Source organism: Perca flavescens, chromosome 6 (genome assembly GCF_004354835.1).
Source record: "Perca flavescens isolate YP-PL-M2 chromosome 6, PFLA_1.0, whole genome shotgun sequence".
NCBI classification, from domain to species: domain Eukaryota; kingdom Metazoa; phylum Chordata; class Actinopteri; order Perciformes; family Percidae; genus Perca; species Perca flavescens.
The window spans coordinates 17,103,501-17,123,791 of record NC_041336.1 but is presented as its reverse complement, the minus strand read 5'-3'; the positions used below and the strand labels follow the sequence as shown (position 1 = coordinate 17,123,791).

Below are 20,291 nucleotides of genomic sequence, written 5' to 3'. Positions count from 1 at the left end.
ATATGAAAAGTAGTGGTATATTTCAGGTATGAGAGAGGAGAAGGATTGGTGAATTCCTGGTCTGAAAGGAAAAAGAAATTAGTAAAAATCTGGATGTAAACGTGAAAAAATAAATGGAAGCTATTTCCTTTGTTGGAGGTTTAGCACATAGGCCTACATAAACAGAAGTGCATAAATAACAGAAGATGAATATAAAAGTGAATACAATTTAACATCTGTCTATATCAAATTCCCCGAAGTAGGCTACAGTTGAGCTGAGATTTTGCTTTAATAAAAACACTAAATTATGAACACTCTTGTGTTCATCTCCTGGTCCTCATGCACTCCTGTGGATTATTTTGCATCTAGATATAAAATATGTTATCTAGAGCACTAAAAAACTATTGTATCAACTTTACAGCTTTACATCTGCTGCTAAAACCGCTAAAGAACTCATACAACAAAGTAGCTTCCGTCCTAAATATCAAAGCACCCCACAAACATGATGGTGTCTGTTCAAATAACTGAAAAAAATATAATTACACAAAAAAGAGTTCACACATGTTCTGACTTTATTCTTAACAAACGCTTCAACCAAGAATTCATGTGCCACATCAGATGTCAACCGGTTATCTTGTCTATAATTTCAAACATTCATTTTATTTTGTCTCCACTAAAATATAAATTCTTTAAGAAAAGACTGCCTGCATAAATATAACAACATGACATACTTTGATAAAACTTTCTTCTATCTTTTCCTCACGGAGCCGCTTTTCTTGTCTGAGTTTGGCTTCTTCACATCTTTCTTTCCTTTTGACAGATTCTCGTAAACGTCATCCTTGTTTCTGGAAACAGACAAAGAAAATGCTGATCAGGGATTTCTTCAGATTCAATCAATCCTGTATATTTTTATATACCAGCCAACATTGATTAGACACAGTTTTGTTTGAAGTGAATGATAGACGCTGCAGGAGAGGTTAATGAACGGGGCTGCTGCATGAGAACGATTTAAACAGACCAACTAACCATGAATCAGTCCCTCAAGTCACTCAAAGCTGCCAACTGTTTGGAGCTCTAAGTGGGCCAAAGTGTACAGTGTTCAGGCTGAATTGTTCAGTGTTGTGTGCTGTTTTATTTATTTCCTAATTGGCTAATTAGAACATTACTCAATTCATACATGAGTGGCGTCCTGTCTCAGAGGTCACAAAAACACTTCACAATAATTCTATCGTCTTGTTTACCTCTGTCGTCCATTAAAGGGGCACTACACCGATTAAACACATGAAGTTCAGTTTACTCATCATTAGAGGATTGAAAAGAGTTGCTCTGGGAGAACTATTAACAACTTTTTACAGCTCAATGCAGATAAGACTGAGGTCCTTATTGTTGCTTCAGATAACACAGCTTCCAATGTTGCCCAGTGTTTGGGGTCCCTGTCTTCAGCTGTACAGCCTAATCTCAGAAATCTAGGTGTTTCATTTGATCATGCTATGTATTTTGATCAACATAACATTTTAAATCATTGATTTGTACATGTTTCTTCCAATTAAGGAACCTTGCCAAACTTAGGTCTGTTATATCACAATCCAAGCTAGAGATCATTCACGCTTTTACATCAACTTGGCTAGACTACTGCAATCCTTTTGTCATATGTTCTGTGCTCTCTGTTGACGCTTTTAAAAAGCAACTCACCCGTTTAAACTGTCCTTTGTCTTATGTTTTTTTGGTCTTATTTCTTAACACTTTGACTCTTTTGAAGCACTTTGTGACTTTGCTCTGTAAAAGGTGCTATATTAAATAAACCATATGTTCTTAAGTCTGAAAGATTAACCCTGATGATATCATCAAGGGGGCTAAGGAAAGAGTTGTATTATGGGAATTGTAGGACCCAGCATTTTTTTGGAGCTTGAGGCCATACTACAGACTAAAAGTCAGCGGATCTGAATCTGTGATTTTGATCGTTCTTTTGTAAATCTGTCTCCTGTGAGTCATGCATCTTTATGGAAGTGCAACACTTATTCACTGGTGACCTGCTTTAATGTAAACATGGAAAGTATTAATTTTCTCCTCTATGCCAGAGGTGTCACTATAGCTCCTACTGGAGCTGCTAGTCTGTAAAACTAGAGTAGTTAAACTAGACTTCAAACAGTGCTTTTTTTTAAATGAAAAAAGACCCAAATGAATATTTTTTCTTATTTCCCCAGAATAAAAAACAATGAAATTGAGGTGGAGTTCAGCTGCAACTACAATGCATCCTCCCTGGGCTGAAGACGGTGCTGTTTTAAAGAAAGTAGGGTGGCAGTGTGAGGTTTAGAGGACCAATGTGAATGTTTTAGGGACATCCAATTCACACACACTCTCACACACACACACACACACACGCAAGCACGCACACACACACACACACACACACACACACACACACACACACACTCACTTTGAGGCCTTCCTGCTCGCTGGTTGGTGTTTAAGTTTTAGATTTCCATACTCTGTCTCGGTTTCCTGGGGAAGAGAGAACAGAGACATTTCAGACATGACAATTACTTATTACACAGAGAGAGGTCATGCGACTGGTTTAGTCTATGTAGTTTATTGTTTTCTGTCTCTGGGTCAACGTTCATCTTTCACAAGCCATTCTCTGATAACATATCATTCTGTTGACATTGAAGAATCCAGCTGTGGTGTTCAAATCGGCAGCCAAAGTGCAAAGGCCTATTAACATACATATCTCTGTTTTCTTTTCTTGAAACATCTTCCTGTTTTTCCTTTATCAATCTATATTTCAGCCACAAGAAAAGACTAATTGCTTTGTCTTCTCTGTGGATTTTCTGCCCCTGTTGCTCACCATGGAGGCATTGTCTTTGGCCTTGGTGGTCTGTATGTACTCAGACACAGACAGGTAGATGAACTTGTACTGGGCCTCTGTCTGCACCATGCCAGAGCGCTGCTCACGCACCATCTGGATGTATTTCGGGATGTCAAGATCACAGTCCAGACCTACAGAGTGGATATGAAAGAATTGGATGGAAGTGGTGTACAAAAAAAAAAAAGGAAAACAAACCGTGTATTTTGAATGGTTTTGTTTTTACTCCAAACATATCTCAATAACGGATTTCTTTAAAAAGATTTTTTTTTTACCTAAAGTGTCAATGGTTTCAATGATCATGTCGATCACCACAATCGTGCCCGTTCGACCAATTCCAGCACTGCACAAATTCACAGAAGAAACAAAGTTAAAATATATTTCCACTAAAAAAAAATCATTAACTCTCCTAATAAAACTAAAAGTCTGCAGCCATGCTAGGCACTCAGTGAGGCTGTACTACATGCTAAATCTTGACACAAACATGACAATGCTAACATGCTTATTTCTGCATGCTTACATACCAAAATACTTACACAAGGGTCAGATAATCATTTAAACAAGTTTTAAAACAGCGCAAGAGGCCTCAGGATTCGTCACATCACACGGGGAAAATTCCAAAAGGATAATCTGTCTGTTGACTCAAAACCTTCATTGTTTCGGCCGCTACTAAAAATATATGTTAATCTTAAACCTCTAAGTTTTATCACCTAATTTATGATGATGAAACCTCATCTTGGTAAACTTAGTGCTGTGAAGTTTTTCATGACATTCTCTAATGATGCACACACCTGTACAGTCTAAGTAACAGCATCTCAACAAAAAATAAATAATTTAATGTTTGCACATTCAGCTCTGGGGGCTCCCCCCCCCCAATGAGGCATTTGGCTCTACAGCTGCCTTTGTACCTGCAGTGGATGATCATGGGTCCAGCGTCAGGACACTCAGCCTGTTTATTGTTCACTTGACTGAGGAAGCTGAGGACAGCACCTGGCTCCTGAGGGACGCCGTGGTCAGGCCAGCTCAAGTACTGGTAGTGCCAGATGGTTCGAGATAGTTTTGGCTGGGAAAAGAAAATAATTGCAGGATTAGAATAATAAGATTATGGCGAAAGCCTTCCATCAGCAAAGCACATACACAGAGGCAAGTGAGGTCACAGTTTGATGTTTGGAGGTTACCTTGTCCACAGGAGCGATCTCCAAAACTCTGATTTTGTAATCAGCAGCTTCCCTCTCTGAATTAAATGTCACCACGTACGGACCCATCTCCTTGGAGCTCTGAGGGTCGGGCCAGTATGGCACACATTTATTCTGCACAGACATAAATAGTATTTTGCATATTTTTTATGTTGGCTTGACCTCTAAATTGCAACCTATTGCACTTTAAAGTATACTTTACCATGTCTTTCATATTTATGGTACTATGTGTATTTTATTATGTTTACCAAGCTCACCAAGGCCAAATCCTTGGCATAACAATAACCAGATATTGTGCCCTTTCCTTTGGCATTTTGAGAGTATCATACTTTCAGTATTTTCAAAAAAAGAACACTTAAAGATCAATTCTGCTTTCATGATTGCTGTTTTGATACTGACCCGCCCTTTCTCGACCTCTCTTGTTGTCATGACGATCACCCTCGTGTTCTCCTGCCATACCATCTGCCAGAAATCGTTGACAGTTGTTGCTAGGCACCCCTGGGTTGCGATGTAAACTTTCTGATCTGCGGACTCCCACATGGTGTTCTAGAAACACACAGTGAAATAATGAACGCTGCTAAATAAACAAACACACGTTGTGTTTTTGTCATTTTGTGTTACTATGAGGCCAGAAACGTTGGAGACTTACTTTCACGTAGTTGGCATTGATGTAATCTGAACCCACAGTGTCAGGATCAGTGTCCTGCAGGATGACCCTGGTGTCATTGACTTGTGAGAAGAAGCGGACGGAGTGAAGAAACAGAGGGAGAACAAGAACATTTGGTTAGTGTCAGTACTATCAAATGTGTCATAAGATTTGGTTAATTTAGAGAATAATGATACTAAGAAGATTAAAAACTCACAAGGAAGAATATTCTTGTATCTGTTTTTGCTCTTATTTTCAGGCCTCTGGCCCTCTTCTCTGCTCTTTTTCACCTTTGCCTCAAACTTTTGAAGAGCCTGGCGGGGGGGAGAGAGAGAGACAACTGTCTGAGTCTCAGATTGAGACTACATACTGTTATTAAACAGTTATATACTAATTCTGACAGTGTACTGCTTTTGCTATTCGTATACAAGTATTTAACATATTTTACAGTCAGTCAATCAAACTGACTTTATAGTGCGACTACAAATAATACTTCCCAAAGAGAAACTGGAGCTGTTTCCCCACTAGAGGTGAGACGATTGGTCAATTGATCGATTAGTTGAAAATTAAACAGCAACTATTTCAATAATCGTTTAAAGCTCCATTGTGTTATTTTTTGAGTTGATTCTTAGCAAAAAAAACAACTTAATAATTACTTCCACCAACTAATCAAAGTATTCCCGTACGCGTAGAATCTACCTATCTATCTATTCAGAATACATTGGAGCGAGTCACTCCAATGTATTCCACCATGTTGCGCCTCCATCTTTAAAATACGTTAGCCAAAGAGGGACATACCGTAGCGTTTCGCGCTTTTACACTCACTGGCACCGTGACAAATGCCAGGGAGGGGGAGAAGATTACTCAGCGACTGCCAGCAGATTTGAAAGCTGGTTGAAGATGGAGTGCCTATCTAGGACATGTAACGGAGTCGCCAAGGAAGTTAAAAAGAGAATTAAAACGACAACACAACAGGCAAAGCAACAAGACCAAAGTTAACATTGGAGTGGCTTTTCCAAGATGGAAAAAACTCATAAGGAGCAAGGATTTTAAAAGGGACACCGAAGTGGCCTGTTTTCTTCTCAAAAGGTAATTCAGCCTATTTGTGTAAATTCAAAGTTTTATAGTTGCTTGATCGCATGGTTGTGCATAACGCTAGAACATCGTCTAAGGATACTTTTCCTCACGTCAATGATGAAAAAGGATTTTCATATATAACGTAATCATATGTGTCGGGATTTCCCTGGCAGACAACTCACGTCATGTGCAGTTGTATGACATTGACATTGAGCATAGCACAGTTTTTTTTTTTTTTTTGAGCAAAAATGCTTAGTGAGGGTTTGTTGTTTTTCTCTTAAATGTTTTATATCATTAACAGAATATCTTTGGACAATGGTATGACAAAATGAGCAATTTAAAAATGTCACCTTGGACTCTGGGACATTGTCATTAGCATTGTTCACAATTTTCTGACATTTTACACACAATTAAGATTAAGAATTTATAATCGTCAGATAAATCTTTAATGGAAATAATCATCATTTGCAGTCCTACTCACCACCAACTGCAATGTATTTGAATTAAAGGAGCAGTGTGTAAGAATTAGGGAGTTTATGGGCAGAAAAGGAATATATAATTTATTTATATTAATTTATGTTTTAGTCACCTAAAAATACAAATAGTTGTGTTTCCGTAAGCTTAGAATGAGCCCTTCTCTATATCTACATAGAGAGTGGATCCTCTTCCACGGAGCCCGCCATGTTTCTACAGTAGCCCATGGAATAGACAAACCAAACACTGGCACTAGAGGGCCTTTCGCGTTTCTACGTTGAAGTGAAAGCCACCGTAGGTTCTACTCTACTACTGTACATGCTTGGAAAGGAAAGGGGTATTCAAATTCAGTTCTTCAGGTATTCAGTTGGTTGCAATCTACAACCTCACCGCTAGATGCCAGTACATCCTTCACAGTGGTCCTCTAAATTAGCATCTATTCCATTTCCTTTCATTCAAAAATCAAGTGTGTTTTTTAGTGTTTGTGAGTGTTTTAAGTCAAATGAATTTAGTCACTCCTCCAGTGCACTACATGCCTGCTGTGAGTTATTATATAATATGGCATTGGGACATAGTGTGTTCCACCACCACAAGATGGTAGTTTACTACTTCTACTTCTGCCCACAGTGAGGAAGAAAGTGAACTGAAATGTTAAAGGCTTATGGACAGTCAATCTGTAATATGATGTCTAATGTATAATTTTTCCAACTTAAGGACAACCCTGTGGTTCTTACACCACAGATAAAAGCATCATGGTAAGAAACAGTCACGTTAAAGATAACCGAAGCCGGGTCAAAGCTCACGTCAAACTCTTCCCAGAAGCCGGCCTTGCTCTTCTCTCCCTCGCCGTCCTGCTGCTGCTGTGTCTGATCCAGGAGCTGCACTCTGCTGTCGATATTTGCTGCATTCACTCTGGTGGAGTAGTACGGCTGCAGAGGATACAGAGAGCAACAATCTTATAATAGAGATGAAAGAAAAAGACAAGCCAATGAACGCAATACACAACATTGTCGTCGTCGTCATCATCATCATCAGTAAGGCCACAATGAGACAACGCTGTGAGTAATATTTCCTATCTGTGGGCTGTGCTGCTCGTCTTTTAAAATAAATCACAAAGACCTATTTCTATTTTTCACATCTCATTGACATTCATGTCAAGGTCGAGGTAAACTTTACTATCCACAAGTCGGAAATTCATGTGGTCACCATCTGCATAACTACAGAACATTAAAAGAAAGGCAGTAAAATCATTGAAGAAACATGACAAGCATGTATGAATAAATAAAATTGTTGAGTGCTGATATATACAATATGCTCATAGTTTAAAATGCCTAAGGGTTTTTAAGTCTATTGTTGTGCAGTCTAATTGCTGTAGGCACAAAAGACTTTGTAGTCCTAATTTTCCTTTGCAGGAGTCTGCCACTTGACCTTCTGACGAAGAGGGTGGGTTGAATCATTTAGAATTTGTTCTGTCTTTTTTAAACTATAGTTATTGTACAATTGAGCTACAGATACCTGATCAACTCCAATGATCTTACTGGCTGTTTTGACTCTTCGTTGCAGTTTCTTCTGGTCCTTAATATACATGTTACCAAAAGCACAAATAAGGCCAAATGATAAGACACATCTTCAAGAGTGCTTTGTAAAACATCTGAAGAATACAGCTGTCTATTCTAAAATTATTGAGTTTCCATAGAAAAAACATCCTCTTTTGCAACTTTTTGGACTTATTTTGTGCACATTCATTAAATGTCAGTTTATTGTCTATTTCAACACCCAAATATGTGTATGTTGTGACCCGCTCTACCACTACACAATTTATATTTGAGGGTGGAACTATAATTCCATTTTTAATAAAATCTATGGTCATCTCCTTTGTTATCTTTGCATTAACCACAAGGAAATTATCAGTACAACATTTAATAAAACCCTGCACCTCCCTCTCAAAACACTCTAGGGATGCAATTAGACTTTACAAAACCCACTAATGCTGTATCATCAGCATATTTAAAATAAGTGTGGTCTGAGGAGGTTGCTTGGCAGTTATTGGTGTATAAGGTGTATACAATAGGGGACAGAACGCACCCCTGTGGTGCCCCTGTGTTTATGGCTTTTAACGATGAGACAGATAAGTTGAATTTGACTTGTTGACTATGGTTTGTCAAAAAGTCAAAAATCCACAAAACTATCCTTGGGTTAACCCCGAGGTGTACCAATTATTTTACCATCAGGTGGGGTTGGATTGTGTTGAAGGCACTTCTGAAGTCTATGAACACAATCTTGACAAGACTCTTTGCCTGTTCAAGGTGTTCATATAGTTTGTTTGTCAGGGTCAGCAGTGCATCTTCAACCCCTGTCTCTGCACAATATGCAAATAGGTTTGTTGAATTTGTGGTAGAAAACTAATTCTGACATGTTTTATCTACATCCTTTGCATTTAAGAAAGATCAGTTCACCTGTTTGAGATACACCCAGTTCCCAGAGATCTCCTCGATGCCTTTGCGTTTGTAGAAGTCCACCAGGTCTGTCAGCGTGTCAAACATTTCTGAACCTCCCACTGTATACCTGTCATTCTGAACACACACGAAAAACATACAACATATCAGTCTGGATAAACACACATACAGAGAGGTTGTGCTGAACTGTCTGGTGTAAAAAATATAGTTTCAATAAAGAAGCAATCATGCTCAAAATGAAAAGAAGGGTACTTTAATAAAAGAGAATAAACAAGTATTTGTATTAGCACAATCATTTGTACATGTCCTTTAATTGAAATGGAAATAAATACAATAATTATAGAAAAGATTACAATAGCGCCCAAAGAGTAGTGTTCTTATGACTTGTTTCAGCCAATACGCAAAGTATAATACGGGCTTTTTGTGGTTGACTGCTTTCCAACACTATAATCAAATAAGTGACACAGTTTTACTGGCTATAAAATGTATTTCCTTTGAGTGAAACACATAAATGTATACTGATGTATTCATATGGTACCAACAGCAGTTAACAGACTCTTTAGAGCCGAGAACGGTTTGGGAAACTGACCTAATCTTTGCCACGTGCTCATGTAAAGGCCTTTGTGACCCTTCTACTAATCTCACATTAATCTTCTGCACCCCAGCAGTGCACAAACAACAATGGCTTCCATTTAAATGAGGCCTGAACTGTGTTTTCTATGAGGCGAACCACAGCTTAAAATAAAAGCCCTGATGATGACGGAAAAACACAATCTATGAAAATGAGGTTAAGAGGATGCCGGTGTGACCTGTTGCTGTACGCTGTATATCACTAGCAGCCATTCACCGTGAGTGTATAAATACCAGGATACAGTTTATGGTTTCAGATATTCTTTTTTAGAACAACTGTTGGTGAACGACTAAAGTAAAACTGTGCCTGACATTTATGAACAACTGCATAGTTGAAATATGAGCAACAGTCTTTTATTGCGTAAGACAGGGAAAATGATACTTTATATCTATTTCAAAGTGCATTACACAACTGTGGGAATACCCCTCAGTCTTTTTTACATAATGTGAATCTGTTTCAGAGACTCCTAATTGTGTATATTCAAAGTACAAGACTGACCAAAATACAACCCCTAGTTTCATGCATCCATTATCTTGCACGCCACACACACAAGGTCACACCCCGAAACACACACACAAGCACAAACGCCCACCTGACACATTATCTTGATGTGGGAGACCCTCTTTTTTCCAGTTTTGCTCATCTCGTCCGTCAGAACCGACAGGACAAAGTCTCCTGGTTTGGACAGCGACTCTCTGACCAGGAAGGTCCCAGACTCATCTCGTGCACCAAGCAGCTTCTCTGCATTGGGCCCAGACAGGTGACCGTGGTACCACCTGCGACAGAAAGGCACTGATGGTTAAAATTTGTTTACACATTTCTAAAGACATTCATGTCCTGAGCTACATTCAGGTTTCTTTGTGGTAAGGGTTCACTGCTGGCTCCTACTTACTGTATGCAGAGAACCGTTAGAGCTATGACTGTGAATTACATGTATAAGTCTATTCAAGGCTAAGCGGTTGTCAGATACTCACTGATGTGGTACAGTAGACTGTTGTGCTCACTACACAGTGAGTAGAAAACCGCAACCGAATTGGGTGCATTGGGTGTATAGTTAAAAACAGCATGTACAGATGTTGTTACAGGCAGGTAAAATTTCTGTCCACCACAGTAGTACTGTGTGTGCATTTGTGGAGCTTGTGTGAATTAGTGAAGGCTCGTTGGGTTGTGTGTTAATTTAAGGCACTGTTCTCGATTTCTTCTTCTAAACTTCCTGCTTTGTGGTCGGAAAATTTCTGATGACAGATTTCGTGGCTGAAGAGGACAAAGTATTTATAGCCTGCATCCCCCCCGCCCCTCCTTTCGATATGTAACAACCACAGATAACCCCTCAACACACACACACACACACACACACACACTGCGAATGCTCTCTTTATGTCTTTTTACACATGCTTTTAATAATTCAGTTCTTTGATTTACTTACTTGTCAAATCACAGTGTATGCTTTTGTACACACTGAAATTAGACTCCACCAATGGTTTTTAGTTACAGTAGGTTGCATGAAGCGGCTGCAGCAACAACAAAAAGTGGTGTCCATGCAGTTCTGCAGAAGCTAAAAATGAGCCTGTGCAGGGGAATAAATGATGAAGTACTATACAGTCAGCCAGGTTTGTTCCACCTGCGATTAATGGCAACGAGTTAATGGCCTGACCTTATTTATCCTCTTTTCTGATAAGGGATAAGGCGCCAGATACACGAGAGAAGGTGACCTGCTGAGGTCCTGCTTCAAGGTGAGATAGAGAATGGCTGAGATGAGGAAGACAGCGAGTGAGCAAGAACATGATGGAGTGTGCAATAGAGGAAGACATGTAGGGTCTGGCCATTGCTTTCAAAAGTGTCAAAACTTAAAGTTTCCAACCGCAGCAACAAAAGGGAAGTTAGACAACTGACAGAGAGAGAAGGACGGGGGGGGCAGAGGATAGAGCTTCCAGCTAGGTTGAAGTACACAGTCTCTCACACACACACACACGCACACGATAGAAAGTAGTGTCCTCCTTGACTCATATAGGGATTGCAACTGTATGAGTTGATCACTACTACTTGGACATTAACCTACTTTAAGCAGCCAACTGTCGCAAATGTTTCCAGGGAGAAAAACTCAATAATCAAACACCACCTCCAGCAGCAACGTCATGGAAGTCAAATTACCAATATGACCAAATTAGAATACAAACACTGATATTAAGTCTTTTTTTAACTGCATTTGACAAACATATTGAGATTTTTAGCACCAGCAGCTTGAAGGAGTCTTTGATGTGGTCGGCTCTGCGTGCAAACATATGTTAAAAATATGTATATCTATATCTATCTGCTACATTTAGCAGAGATGCTTGCAAATTACTGACAGCTACTATCAGTAAAAATAAAAATACATTCAAAAGCATATGTTTAGGTAAAATTAAATGCATGCTCTATGCATATGTTGAACAAAAAGCCATGTATATTCAGTTCTGGGAGTTGTAATGCATCCAAACAATAGCAAGGTTGTTCCTGTAAAGTTGACAACATAATAGAGATACGATAAGTTTTCTCAACAAAATTATATTTTTGATTAGTTTATCTAAGGTTGAACATAAAACCGTAATCTGTAAAGCAACCACTAACTACTAGGGGTGGGAATCTCTTGGTACCTCACGATTCAATTCCGATTGCGATTCAGAGGCTAACGATTTGATTCTAAACTGATTATCGATGCATCGCGATACAACAATGTTTTTATGTACATTACCATGCGTGATTTTGAGTTTGCTACTGAGATTTTGCTAATCACTTCCTAGACAAAGCAGGTAGACAAAGCTTAGATTTTGACGCATACATTTGTCACACACAAGTTTTAATGAAATGTTTTGTCTACTGAGGTTTTTATTTTGTAGTCATTCCATGCTGAAGCCTTAAACATGCTTGTGAAAGTCACCTTTTCTCCCAGTAATCTTCCATGTCAGAGGCTCAGTCATGTTTAATGGTGGATAATTGGCTTCTCAGAACATGAAGGTGTCAGATGTAATGTGATAAAGTAGATGAACAGCCTATATGTGTTTTGCCTAATTATTTTATGTATGTCTGTCTGTATGTATATTTATTTTTTCCTTTTGGCCATTTTTGTGTGTTTTATGGACACTTACATAAACTCTAAGTTGTTGTCCATTATCCCATCCTCTTTCAGTCACTCTGTTTTCTGATTTGTACTTGTCTGGAGACAGTAACTTTTAAATAAAAATCAACACATTTAAAAAAAAAAATCGACTATTAACTTATCTGAATCGAGAATCAAATCTTTCTAGAGAGAATCGCGATGCATCTAAGAATCGATTATTTTTCTCACCCCTACTAGCTACAGCTGACAGATACAGTGAATGCATTACTCTTAAGTAAAAAGCATGATTCACTGTGAGAAAACCATTTCCACATACTTCCAGAAACTTCCAGGTCTCTCTGATCACCGGTTATGACCAAACATGAATTTGGACACGGCAAGTTTGTTGTCACGTCATGGATTGTTCTCCACCATGAGAGGAGTCAGACAAAGCCTTTGAATCACCGATCGCATCGCACTGATCAAATGTTTTATTTTTCCGGTCTAACGTTTTCAGAATTCGCTTTCGTTTCTTTTGTAAAGGTTTTTCCTGTTATCTGTTCTTTAATGATTTTGAAAGTTAAAGCCCCCCTGCACCCAAAAAAGCTTTTTGCTTATAATTACTTCACTTGCATGTTTGACCTTGAAATAAAAAAATATTAGCATATTCATAGCTTTGGGATTTTTCAATGAGGGAGAAGGAGAAGATATAGTTTAAACGAATCAGACAGCAATTTGCTATACATGCAGAGTATTTTATATGTCTTTAAATGTGTCTAGAGGGGATCTTAAATTTAAAAAATACTTCCATCTTAGATGCAGCAGAGTAAAAGTATATAGTCTCACAATGGAATATTCAAGAAATGTACTTAAGTAAAGTACCGGAGTAGATTTTTTTTTTTGTCTTTGCTGCTTCCCACCTCTGAAAATGTCGACCCTGATCACATATAATCCATTAGCTGCAGCAGCGATGCAGATGTAGGAATAAAGTCTCGACAGCTGCAGGCTCTTTTTGTCTGGAGTGTGGGTGTTATTTTCACTGACTCACATTCTGACAAAGATGCTATTACACCTAAATGTATTATTCCAAAGCGTCAGAGGCTTCAGATAAAACACTTTCTCCCCAGAGGAAAATATTTAAACCCCATGGAATATTAAACCTACAAATGACAATTATTATGCCCAGTAAACAACTAATAATGTTTGTCATAGTTGACTTAACCACCTAACCACACACTATTACACTAAACCCGAGAGTGTAGGTGGAGGCAGCTCAAAGAAGCCGGCGGGTGTGGGTCACATTAACCTACAGGGGGTTCAACGGTGACAAGTAAGAGTACACAGACCTCTCAGTGGTGGGGTCGGAGCAGTTGAGGGGGTATTTAAGCTCGATGACGGTGCCGTCCTTGTCCTGCAGGATGCCGTTCTCAGCCGTGTAGTACTCCACCAGCTCTGACAGGGTGGCAAACTTCTCCCCGCCATACAGATCGTAGAAGTCTCCTGTGTTTTGGATCCGGATGTGGGTCACCAGCTCGCCCACCCTGAGGAGATAAGACAGTCAGATCACACCGACCATCAACGTTTTTCGTCGAGAAAAAAACGTCCTGATGATAGTAAGAGAACATCTCTATCTCAGGAGTTTCAGGCACAAATGTTTAAACTGCCCAATAATATTTCTTCAACGATTATTTGTTTCAAAAGCTGAAATGACAAGAAATGTTTCAGTGTTTGGCCGCTAATCCTCACTGAGCTTTATTTAATTTTGTACAAATTGTACTACTGTATATTTACCATATGCAGTATTTCTGTATACTGTATAGAAGCTATGTTTGTCTATGACATATAAAGGTCCCATGACATGGTGCTCTTTGGATGCTTGGTCCCCTAATACTGAATCTGAAGTCTTTTTCCCGAAGTTCAGCCTTGGTGCAGAATTACAGCCACTAGAGCCAGTCCTTATGGCATCATAAGGAGCAGATTCCAGATAGGCCCATCTTTCATTTTGTCAAAGGCAGAGCAGGATACCCAGGGCTCAGTTTACACCTATCGCCATTTCTAGTCACTGGGGGACCATAGGCAGGCTGGGGGAATGCATATTAATGTTAAAAAACCTCATAAAGTGAAATTTTCAAGCCATGGGACCTTTAAGCTTTCAGTATCTGCACTCTGTGTTCTCTGTCATGCAAAGACAGCAGTTAGTACAGTTGTTCTCTGGCTGCCTAATAATAATAATTAGTTAGGACCAGCAATCAAAGTTTTAATGTATGAGGTTTTTGGGATAAGCTTGATTTGGAGAAAAACTTTTTGAAGTTTGATTATCCAACGTACAGTAATAACAACACTGAGATTAAAGTAAAATATCTGCCATCCTGGAAGATTCATAATTTTTAATTTTTTTCAAGAGCCTATGTCAACATGACATACATATTGCATTCTTGCAGTTAAATGCATCTAATGTGTTTGTCTTTGGGACGTTAGAATGAATGAATTTTTTTTTTTTTATTGTATCATGCATACAATATGCCCAGCCCACACAGGCTTACAAGACACCATTACCTAGGACAAAGGACCAGATGCCAAAGTAACCACATACCCTAAACAAATAAACCTTCTAGTCTTTTTTGCCAAGTTTTAGAAAAAAAGGACCTCCTGTGAACATGTAAAAACTTTTCAAAAAGCAAAAAGTGTTTTTTTTATATTGCAGAAATGGTGGGAGGGTAAGGCGAGCATTAAATGCTGCTATTTCACAGACACTTCAATTTCAACTTTTACTTAAACTTACACTACTTTGATCAATAACTAACTGATGTCATACATTCCATCATTCAAAGTTACCAAGTCAACATCTATGATGCTGCCTGTCTAAAAGGTCTGAACAAAATTATTAACATAGGAACAGCAATTCTCACAATATACTGTACATCTACATAACTATAACCCAGATATCTCTGCGAAGCATTGGCTCGAAAAAGTTACTTGGTTTAACATTACTGGGTCAGTACAAATGCAGCGCATTTACAAATCTAAACTTTTACCTCTCTGAACTGCAGACTGTGATCAGTATTAAACCTGATGTTAAACATCTTTACATCAGCTAAACCTCATGAACAAATACGAAAACATGTTATCAGTTAAGTCAGACGAGGTCTCAGGATGTTTATGCAAAGCTACTCACTGTGCACCACACATCATTTCATTTATCACATATCACTGTATCTCATTCAATTGATATGGTACGGTTATTTTTAGTAGCATTTTTAAGTAACGGCCATTAAATTGGCACAAATGATTTTATTCATTTGCATTTTGATTTCACTTGAGACTGTGTCCTTGTTAATATTAACCAAATCAACTACATTTTTGAGCTAGATAAATAAAAATGCATCAACATTTATCTGTACTGACATGTTTATAAATCCAATGTGTGATTATTTGTATTTATTTATAAGATTTTCTTTGGCCATTTTTAGGCCTTTATTGACAGGACAGCTGAAGACATGAAAGGGGCGAGACGTGCAGCAAAAGGCCGAAGGTCGGAGTCGAACCCGGGCCCGCTGCATCGAGGAGAAAACCTCTATATATGGGCACCCTCTCTACCAACTGAGATATCCGGGTGCCCAGGTGTGATTTTTTTATTATTCTTTTTTTTTAAACATAATTTCTTGTTGTTTATGTGCTTTAAGGTTTGTTAAGTGGTAGAGCCACGTGGATGAGCTTACAGCACAATTTTAAAAGAAAGGAAAGTACTATCTCTTCTGTGGAAATAGAAAAGTAAACAAGAGATTTGGGGTGTTTTTGCAGACATCATTACCTGACAGACAGGGAGAAATCTCCTACGTTTTTCTTGCTGGGTCGAGCCAAAAAACTGCCATGAATGCCTCGAGTCTTCAGCATTTCCTCGGCCTGCAGGCCTGTGATGTCTCTGTGGAACCACCTACATCAACAACACGTGTATACACAGTAAAAATATACTCAGTATGAATATAACTGAACCTAGTACACACAAAGATAAGACTTGCATCTGATAAATATAAACATGTACGCCTTCATACACACAAACATTCATGTCCACACCCAGTCTTATTTCCTCACACGATCAGTTACAGTTATTTTATAGAAAAATCTAAAATAAATGTACAAACATTCAGTCTTTTTTATAGAAATCTAACCGTAGTTTATTTATTAATACATCTCCACTGCAGGAGAGGCAGGTCTCAGTCCAGTCTTGTCTAGTTCTGAAATGATTATTCTTATTTATACTCTTCATCATTCTTATTCTACTTATTCTCATTATGGTTCTAGTCAATTGACAGGTAAGTACTTTTTTCTTATAATCTTTTGAATTATTTGCCGGTTAAAGTCTTGTAAATGTAAACATTTCCTTTCTCTTTTCCATTTTCCACTGAACTGAACCTATGAACATCAATTTGAACACATCGCTGTATTGTCTAGAGCATTTGTCATTTTGTTTATTTTGACATTTTTTAGCTGAAACAATGAATTAATCGATAACAACTACTGAAGAAAATCGTTTAATTCCCAGTCCACTGTTTACAGTCTTTATTAAACTATAAAAACGGTATTCTTTCTTTCTCATTCTGTAGCAAACTCCAACTATAGACCGGATGAAACTTTATTTAATTCACTTCTAATTACAAAGAACTGTATAAAACCAATATATTTGCACCTAGTCAACACCTTTACCACTGGCCCAATAATGGGCCGCTATTGAGAATAGAATACCACAGTAACATATTGTACATCTACTCTACTATAACCCAAGAAATCTAGAAAAGCTCCGGCTTGAAAGCCCTTTCAGCAACACCGTGGACTTCAGTGTCGCAATGTAATATAGCTACATCCGTTCAGACCAAATATCTACTATTTATAATTTCCTGGAGCCCTCTAAGGATGGAAAAATCTGTTTTGCTCAAGCTCAGCTCACAGCCTCTTAGTTAACAGAAAAAAAAACCTAAAGGCCTTTTTTTAAAGTCTGGTCCGCCATTCGAAACAACCACCGATACAAAAAAGTATCCAAATGTTCATTAACTGTAGGCTATTTCCCACAATAGCTTGAAACCTAGACTGGTGCTTTCAAATTGAGTTGTTAAATTCTTTAATTTTTTTTCTTCACAATTTCAGGGTTAAAATGTACAAAATAAAGCTTGAAGTGTTGCTGAATACAACTTTTAAGTGTGAGGAACCCTGTGTATGCACAATTACATTGTGTTTGCACTTGAATATGTGTTTTCCCTTCAGCTTTGGATTCCCAAAAGAGAGCTTTCATACAGAAAATGGGTTAAGAAAGAAGATTTGAACGGCACAGTCACAGAAGGAAACTCAAGGTAAAGGGAACATTGTAAAGAACCTTTACAGAGCTTGAATGTTAAGGATACAAAAAAGGGTCTCTTACTCAACAACTGAGCTAAAACATCCCTTATGACACATTTTCTTTACGCAAACAGACACTGAGCAACGCATCACAAATCACATGATAGAGGAACAGAGCAGTACGAGTGACAGCTGGGGAAATAAAGAGCAGGAATGGAAACAGAGAAGTCATCGCGCCTTGCACAAAACACAGAGAACACAACCTGAGTCGACAAACGGAGCATTATATTGTCCAGCGGGGGGGCTTGACTCACCGAACCATGTTGTCTCTTCACTTATTCTGCGACCAAAGAGAAGAAGAGTCATTGGTGGGAGTCACTTGTACCTGCACATGTGCAGACTCACAAGCATAAGCAGTCTTTTTTTATTTTTTTATAAAGAAACACCCAGTTCCTCAATACTTCCTCACGTTACAGCAGTACACTAGACAGAACATAACTCACTTTCATGCTCATGCTTTTGCGCTTTCATACTTACTCAAAACTCTTTCACACCTATATCTAATATCAAAACTATTAACTATATCTCTCTGTATCACAAACCAACCCTCAAACTACTAGCACTCTCCTCCTCCTCTCCTACGCTTCCCTCCACCCAGTCCTCTCCATATTCAACCCCTCTCCGTCCCAATAAGAAAGCAGGTAAACACTTACTCTTCTCAGCTTCCTCTGAAAACAACTGACACTCGCAGAGACGCTCAGACTGTATACGTCTCTTTCCCCTCCTCTCTATGTCGTTCTCTCTCTCGCTCTCCCCTTCCTTCCTTTTTACATCTCCTTTCACAAAATAGTGAAAGCAAGACAGGAACCAAAAATAGCTGACAGGCTGTAATTCCGCCAACAGATAAGAGACGTGGGCTGTTATTTTTTGTTTGTTTTTATAGTCGATCAAAACAAAAAATCATATTTAAGAGCAAAGTAGATTTAAACTCTGGAAACTTGCTCTCTGATGCTCCATCACTTAGTTTTCTGTGCAGATCTCGACAAAGAAAGCAGAAAGGATGGTTCAAACTGTTCCATTCATCGGTGAATCATGAGCGAGAGTGCCTGTCCAGTAATTCCACTTTTGTGACAGGAATAAAAAAAATCCATGAAATACAAAGTTTGAGCTTTTTGTGCCCTCAAGCCCACACTTCGTCTCTCAGTCAGACATTTGCAAAGCTTTTTCCCTCTGTCTGCTACCACTATTGCCTGTTTGTTCTTTACTTCCAGGTGTGTATGAGTGTGTGTGTGTGTGTGTGTATGTGACACACAAAGGTCAGAGTCACAAAACACTTCCTTATTTGCAGTTCAACCTTCCCCCCTCTATACGTGTGTGTGCATGTGTGTGTGTGTGTGTGTGTGTGTGTGTGTGTGTGTGAGCTGCTTTCAGCTGGTAAACATTTGCAACTGTGAACTTGTTTCATTATCAGACTGTTGAGGCATCAACTCTAAAACTACAACTGAGTGGCATTTAAGCAGGTAATCATTTGTTTCCCCTGAGAGACACTAGTTTCCCCATAATGAAAAAACTAATCCACTAAGGAAGGCTTGTTTACATTGCACAGTTTACATTTTACAACCTATGGAACACACAGGGACAATTAACATTTAACTTGCAAATCATATTGAAATACAAGAGGCTTGAATTTGAATTTGTGGAAACTATAGAATGTCAAATAGACTTTCCTCATTAGACTGTAAACTTTAAATTGGACTTAAAGTTAGAGACTTAGAGTTATTTATAGTGTTGGTCCAAGTATGCATGAAGAAGTAGAAGCAAAACATGTAAAAATGACAACAACACTGTTTGAGCAAAAAGCAAAAAGCAAAAAAGCTAAGAATAAGTGGAAGAACCTACAATTTATACACTGGGGCCCCAACCCACACACACACACACACACAAACACACACACAGCACTGCAGGTGTCGTTCGTCGTGGTTAACGCAAGCTACAGCAGTTTGCGGAGCATCACTTCTCAGGCTGCAGGATAACGCAGCAGCAATGTGGCAAACGACACACACAGATACTTCGCACAGCCTCAGAGTGACAACAAAGATGTTTCCTAGATTTGACCATTCTTTTGAGTGTCGCAATGCATCGGACTGTTGCAACGCATCAAATTGTGTCTGTTCAGAAAAAATGACTGTACATGTCGTTCTGTTCCTGCTACCCTCTGTCTAAACCGGGAAAATATAATACGTAATATCAACACTGTTGAAATAATTTCTCCTCATGTTCAGTGCTTTCTTGGATGTGAGGAGTTTCTTCTCTGCGTTTTTCAATCTCTGTAAATTGAATATCAGCAATTTGAGGACGTCATTTGGACTCCGGGAAATTGTGAACTTTGTTCTGGCATCTGGGTCACACTTGTCCCAAATGTTGTTTTGAGCACAGTTGTTTGGCTTGTTTAAGGGTCATCCATATGACTGTTAGACTGTTAATATTTCTGGGTGTATTAAGCAATTGTGGGCAACCAATGCAATTAACTATTTTATGGCATTATAGGATTTAGTATTATCT

The 20,291-nt window shown here is 38.6% G+C and overlaps 1 protein-coding gene across 2 annotated transcripts; it reads right to left on the bottom strand.

Annotated features, from left to right (window-relative positions):
• Window positions 1-528: 528 nt before the first annotated feature.
• Window positions 529-18,953, bottom strand: ptpn6 (protein tyrosine phosphatase non-receptor type 6). 2 transcript variants are annotated; one of them, XM_028580960.1, is made up of 16 exons: window positions 18,443-18,953; window positions 18,044-18,129; window positions 16,210-16,332; window positions 13,745-13,939; window positions 9,915-10,098; window positions 8,692-8,808; window positions 7,039-7,164; window positions 4,902-4,998; window positions 4,688-4,767; window positions 4,438-4,584; window positions 4,021-4,152; window positions 3,751-3,905; window positions 3,118-3,185; window positions 2,825-2,976; window positions 2,417-2,481; window positions 529-824 (listed from the first exon to the last, which is right to left on the bottom strand). In XM_028580960.1, exons 2-16 carry the CDS (start codon window positions 18,049-18,051, stop codon window positions 728-730), a joined length of 1,746 nt encoding a protein of 581 aa, XP_028436761.1. In that variant the 5' UTR covers window positions 18,052-18,129; window positions 18,443-18,953; the 3' UTR covers window positions 529-727. The 2 variants fall into 2 exon arrangements, with proteins under 2 accessions (XP_028436761.1, XP_028436762.1); XM_028580961.1 differs by having other exon boundaries at window positions 18,044-18,069.
• Window positions 18,954-20,291: the final 1,338 nt, after the last annotated feature.

Excerpts from the sequence above, each read along its gene's own strand:
- ptpn6 (XM_028580960.1), bottom strand. Across the intron at positions 7,165-8,691 it reads ACTGGGTGTATCTCAAACAG|CCGTACTACTCCACCAGAGT; the intron begins GTGAACTGATCT and ends TATCCTCTGCAG. Across the intron at positions 4,999-7,038 it reads GCTTCTGGGAAGAGTTTGAC|GCTCTTCAAAAGTTTGAGGC; the intron begins GTGAGCTTTGAC and ends CCCCCCCGCCAG.